Below are 6638 nucleotides of genomic sequence, written 5' to 3'. Positions count from 1 at the left end.
AGAATAACTTTCGCGGTCAAATGTATAGGACATTTTACCTTATTTGAAAAATGTCAGCACAGAAAGTTAAAAAAGTCAACTGTATTGATAAATTGAAATATCTGTATTCATCTTTTTTATCTGTAGATTTCTATCTTCTGCATAGTTCACCCTTCATTCTTATTATTCTCCTTTTAGCTTGATTGAAGCCTTGCTTCCTGGCTGCCATTCACCATTCTGTGCTCCTCCCTTGTCAGATGCCCCCTCCCCCCAGCGCTATCCCTGCACCCAGTTGTGCACTCCCTGCCACAGCTCTACTGAGCGTCCTTGGTACCATTGCTACCAGCCCCTTCAGTGTCAACATCACCGGGAGCTCCAGGTACGCAGACTAGAGAAGTCCCAGCAAAGGGATCTTTGAATATGCCACTAGTTTCCAATTGGCTTTCATAATAACTATAGGCTTTCTACAAAAGGGAGGAATTCCACTGGTTATGTGCTCTTGTGACACACAGATTACAATTAATCATTGACACTTCTGATCTTAACTCATTCAGACTGTGTATAAAGCACATCTGTTCACAAAATTAATTTATTTTATTACAAACACTTTATCAGCATGGGCAAGATCAAAGTGCCATCAAAGGACATGATTTTAGACCTGCAAAATGCGGAAATGGGCTACAAGACCATTAAGAAGACGTTTGGTGAGAAAGGGACAACCGTTGTTGTGATTGTTCCAAAATGAAAAAGTATACAATGACCATAACTTGCCTTCCGTCTGGAGCTTCATACAATATCATGAGGTGAAATTGAGTTATGTAAGAGTCTTCCAGCATTACAATGACTCTAACCATGCTGCAAAGTCAACAAAGGAGTGGCTAAAAAAAAGACCTCAATCCTATAGAAAATCTGTTGAGGAAGCTGAAGCCTTGCAAAGAAACCTAAAGTATTTAGAGTATTTCTGTAAAGAGCAGTGGGCCAAAATGAAACATGGAGGACAAGCTTGCAAGTCTTTCTGGGTTAAAACCATTTCTGGCTTGGATGTTCAGTCTCCTCTAGATCCAGTCCTTATACACATATTTTAACTTCTTGCCGACCACTACACGCCAATAGGCGTGAACACAGCGGCAGCCCCAGGACCACTCAACACCTATTGGTGTGAAGTCCTAGGACGGTTTTGAAGGAGATTGCGTGCACTGCTCCGTCATCAAGGACTGTGCTGGGGAAAGCCGTGTGACATGGCTGTCTTCCTGGGAGGCACAGAAGTGATTGGCTGTAATAGGCTGATGCCTATAACAGGAATGTACAAAAAACCAAGCGCAAAGGAGGGTCAAGGCACAGTAGAAAACAACTGCTCAGCTGCGTGTTACAAGGGGGAATCCCTCCACCCCTCAAGAATAAAAAATAGAATTTAAACACTGATAACACGCGCTAGATAATCCCCAAAAATTTGGTTTATTAGTATCAATCTAAAAACACTCTGCAACAAACATGAATCTTCAACAACACCCCATGGAACAATCACTCCTTCACACCACACACACTTAGAAGGGCCCTTCTATAAGAAATAAAAACTGACTGTAAAATTATGCAATACAAAAATGTATAAATGAAAAGCTTATCTCACTAGCGGGAATGTCCTTTTAACCGTGCTGGCGATGACAGTAACAGTTTCCTTGCCAAAGACAGGTTCCCATCCAGCAACTCTATGAACAGTATATGCTCCAATTTGAAAGCAATGGTGTACAAACAGTTCCTTGCAAAAATATTAGTTGCATGCACAGCGCTTTCAAAATTGTTGATGCTTAAGCGGACTAAATAGAACTCACGTATTCCTGCATATGTATGTCCGCACAGATCACAGGTAAGGATAGTGCTCCACTGTTCTCCTCATGAGTCGTGATAGTAATGACGGCAACTCCAGATTCCAGCTCCACGCCAGCGGACTCGTACAGGGCGCGTCACTTCTGCCAGTAAGGTTCAGCGGGCTGCTCTCAGTACTTCCGCCCGGCTGGGCTACACTGGGCTTAGCTGCAAACGGTGACGTCACCTCAAGATCTTAGAACTTCGCATACGGGCAGCAGCTGCGCGCATTAACTGCAAGCCCAGTTCAAGTCTTGTAATTGCGTTGCCCACAAGTCACAGCAATGTCTCTCCACCTCTACGCGTTTCAGCCACTAAACGATGGCCTTCATCAGGAGGGTTGTGACTTGTGGGCAACGCAATTACAAGAGTTGAACTGGGCTTGCAGATGATGCCTATAACAGCTGATCGCTGTGATTGGCTGGAGGTGGGAGGGAGGGATATAAAAATAAGAAAAAAAGGAAACATATATATAAAAAAAAGAAATTAATAAACAACAACAACAAAAAACAAACAGGGCAGCAGCGAACAGAGCCCACCAATGGGGGGAAATCACTTGTGTGCTGAGTTGTATGGCCCTTCAGTGAGCCCTTAAAGCTAAATTGTAAAAACATAGGCTGGTCACTAGGGGAGGGGGTAAAGCCTGTGGTCCTTAAGCAGTTAAAGCCTCCTGCATTTCCCTCCACGTTGATATCCCTACCCTTTTTATCCCTGACCAAACATCCCCTAATAAGTCACTCAGGCTCAGGGGCTTTTCTGTAAGCCTAGAAGATCCAGCTCACTTCTGGGCACCAGGAAGAAGTTAACGTGAAAAAACTGTGAAGAAGAATGGTGATCTGCATCAAAAAGTGAAAGAAAAAGAAGGGACACCGAGAGACCAATATATTGTAGTAAGTTGGGTGATGGGTAAATGGAAGAGTATATGATAGATATACTCACAAGTCAGGGTTACCAATTAGGCAACCCCTGTGTAGGCAGGTGAGGAGATTAGGCCTGTCCTCACTCAGGATTAAGATGTCGCTCTCTGTAGATTAGGAGAAGAAAGGGAATTCAACCCCTCCACCAGGGATGGATGCTGATATTGTAATGAGTGCAGAGGCGCCAACAGAATAAAATATATCTAAAAACTTTAAAATTCCTTGGGAGGTGGTTGTGGACTCTGAGGCACTTATCGTGACCTTAAGACTGCACTGTGTGTACTCCTGTTTGTTATTGCCCGAAGAAGCGGCAATATACCCACGAAACACGTTGCACTGTATGTTAACGTATATAAATACATTTTTTTGCACTAAAACCAAAAGTATCATGTCTGCTTCGGGGAGATGAGTCCACCACCGCCTCCCAAGAAATTTTAAAGTTTTTAGATATATTTTATTCTGTTACTGCATCAAAAAATGGGCATGGTAATGATGGGTCTCGGGCAGAGCCAAATGAACATGAACCTAGCAGGTATGTAATTCGAAGACTCCCTCTTATTTAGTTAAAAACCAGCTTATGGCTCGGCGTTGCCCGAGTATGTGTTTGGCTGCTGTTGGCTCCGCCTACTTTTTCTAACCCTAACACACAATTACTCAGTTACTCAATGACCTAGTTTGTGAGCTTTGCAGTCTTTGACATCAATAATTTGCATTGAAATAAAACAATTCTGATAGGTTGGGTCTCCATCCCCTTTTTCTGAACCCCAGTCACCCAATGACCAACTGTACCAGGTTTAAAGCTTGTGCCAATAACAGTGCTATGTCCTGAGGGGATATTTCTGTCTTTCCAAGCCACTCTGCGCCTGCCTCTCTTTTTATACCCGGCTAAGTATATCTTCTACTTATTAATTTCCTTGCAGACCCTATAGGCTGCTTCCACTTGGTCATTAGAGACTCTGACAGTATTTAAACTGCACTTTAAGGGCTATATCCTATTCAAGGTGATAAGTAGCTTGCAGATGCGATGGCCGATCGTTAGGGAGCATTACTCAGGCGAAAGCCTGAGCGATGCTCCCTTTTACCGAGCGATGGTGAGTGAGGTTTACGCTGTGGTGCTGTCCATCAGCACCACGACCTCCTTCCCCACACATGCACACTTGCCCGCCGAACATTGCCGACATCTTCCGCCGCAGGATCTGGGGGTCTCCTTTAATAAGGAGACCCCCAGAGCTCCCCATCGAGTCGCCGCACAGTTTAGAAGCCCCCGCGCAGCTCTGCAAAGGCTCCCCGTCATACGTACCGCCGCCGATCACCCACCGCCTCTCGCCGCAAAATCCGTCACGTAATTACAGTGTATCTAACACTGTAATTACTGTCCGCATAGAAGGAGCCCGGGCAAAGCATCTTTGAATCTGCAGCTGGGCTCCCCATTGGTCCGCTGTCTGAGCCATTTTATTGGTTCAGGCAGCAGACCAATGGGGAGCCCGGCTGCAGATTCAAAGATGCTTTGCCCGGGCTCCTTCTATGTGGACAGTAATTACAGTGTTAGATACACTGTAATTACGTGACGGATTTTGCGGCGAGAGGCGGCGGGTGATCGGCGGCGGTACGTATGATGGGGAGCCTTTGCAGAGCTGCGCGGGGGCTTCTAAACTGTGCGGCGACCCGACGGGGAGCTCTGGGGGTCTCCTTATTAAAGGAGACCCCCAGATGCTGCGGCGACAACGTGCGTTATCTAGTTTAGACCTGCTTTTTGCAGGTCTAATCTAACGCTCATGTCTGCCGGGAAGCATCGCTTCCCGGAGGCATGAACAGGGTAATTGGATTCCGTGGTAAGAACTCGCTGGGTGATTATATCGCCCAAGCGAGTTCTTTTCCGCCTGGGGTGGGGGTCTAAAGTTTAATTCGCCTAAGTTAAGAACTCGCCAGTGCTTAGCGCTGGCGAGTTCAGCAATAGAATATGGCCCTTAGTCTGATAGGCTGCACAGTTCAGGTTATTGCATATGCTGAATGATTGTTTGTTTGTGTAAATATAGCACTATACGCACTTTCATGGTTCCAAGTAGGGCTGATATGCACTGTTATACACAGGTTTTTTGCACTTTATAATTCTTACTGAACTTGGGTTCATCCACGAGAGGGCTCATTCTCTGAGCCCCCAGTGGTTACAGGTTGTACATCCACTGAGATTGAACATAATAGATTATTATATCTAGCAGGCCCATTATGTTGAATATGGCTGGAAATACAATATTATGCTGTTTTTAGATGTTTTAATTAATTTTGTGTATTATTGATATGTGTTTGCAAAGCTTGTAATAAAGATATTTTTTGATTGATACATATGGTCTGCAGTGGTGCTGTTTATAGGGGTATCTTTTCTCTTATAGTATTATGTGATTAATATTCAGAAAAGTGGGTAGAGCCTATAAAAGCTTATTAAAATGTACCTATTGGTTTTTTTAAGGGGAATATTTTATTGCTGTCATTCTTGCATTCAAAAGAGTTTGTCAGCACCCCAAGTAATATTGACTGCGTGTGCTGGGGTAGAACATGTATACCCAGACATCCAGCGACCAACTGTGCAAAGTTTGAGAACTCTACCATTAACAGTGTAAGAATGGCTGCAGTTTACATTTTCCCAGTGAAATTTGTATTTGCCTCTGCCCACTTTTTGGTTATGGGGATAAAAAGTATACTACATGTTATTCCAGGTAATGTACTAAGTGTGTGCCAAATTTCATTCAAAACCATTCAGCCATTGTTGCGTGATTGAGTAACAAACACCCAAACTTTTGCATTTATAATATTAGTGAGATTAAAACTAAAATGTAACATTCTTCTTAGATTTTAATTAAGCATGTAACCATTGGCCAAATTGTACCCCAAAACATAGCAGTGTGACCCCAACTCATACATTTTTGTATTATACCTCCTATATGTGTTTTTTTTTTTTTTTTTAGAATTCAACACTTCTCTTATGTGCAGAGATCAATTTTGTGTTAATAAATCCACAGAGGGTTCCTCATAAGCTTTTATGGATAAATGATTATGAAGCACTAGAAAACATTTTCAGACTCTCTGTAGACCTAATTAATCTAACTAATTAGTGTTTGCAACTGATAAATATTATTTAAAGGATTTCAGAGGCTCTCTTTGTTTGTATGCTGAGGAAGATTTGCATACCCAATATAAGGTACATTTTATTGAAAATTAAATATTTTTTTAAGATAAGTTTTTTTTTTTTTTTTTTTTAAGGCAAGTGTCTTTAAAAATGCCATAAGTTATATCTCGGGTGCTCTGCACTGCCAGAAGCCTTATCACAGTGTACTGGAACACTGCAGAAATCCCTATTTTTTTACAGCTGAAACGACAGGTCGACTTCAATCTACAAATGGAAAGATCTATCAGATGCCACAGTCATGAGATAGATCCTCCCTACCTCTGACATATTGATTGGCCAAAAATTCATACCTAGTCTCCAATTTGGGTCAGCTTCTCCTACATCTCCCTCTATCCTGCTGCACTATCCACCAGCCATTGTAGATTATTATTCAACACATGTACACCAACTCTGTTTTCAATTATGTAGATTAACTGTATTATATTTGTTACAACACTGCCAACCATGATGAGTTCAAGTTTATATTCTTGTTCTATTGTACCACCGGATGTTACAAGCTTGCCATTTGCCAGTGTTGAAATGTTTGTTACCTTTTTTATGTTCTTAAAGGATACCCAAACTGAAATGTGACATAATGAGATAGACATGTGTATGTGTAGTGCCTAGCACACAAATAACTATGCTGTGTTCCTTTTTTTTCTTTCTCTGCCTGAAAGAGTTAAATATAAGGTATGCAAGTGGCTGACTCAGTCCTG

The 6638-nt window shown here is 42.5% G+C and overlaps 1 protein-coding gene across 1 annotated transcript in view; it reads left to right on the top strand.

The window, feature by feature from the left end:
- Positions 1-595: 595 nt before the first annotated feature.
- LOC137561925 (olfactory receptor 2A7-like) overlaps positions 596-6638 on the top strand; it is a 13969-nt gene continuing 7926 nt past the window's right edge. The window contains exon 1 of the mRNA XM_068273270.1: positions 596-706. Coding sequence (XP_068129371.1) covers positions 596-706 — 111 coding nt within the window. The remainder of the gene's footprint in view (positions 707-6638) is intronic.

The sequence above is a fragment of the Hyperolius riggenbachi genome, chromosome 3, assembly GCF_040937935.1.
Source record: "Hyperolius riggenbachi isolate aHypRig1 chromosome 3, aHypRig1.pri, whole genome shotgun sequence".
Lineage (NCBI taxonomy): Eukaryota > Metazoa > Chordata > Amphibia > Anura > Hyperoliidae > Hyperolius > Hyperolius riggenbachi.
This window is presented reverse-complemented; position numbering and strand designations above follow the sequence as displayed.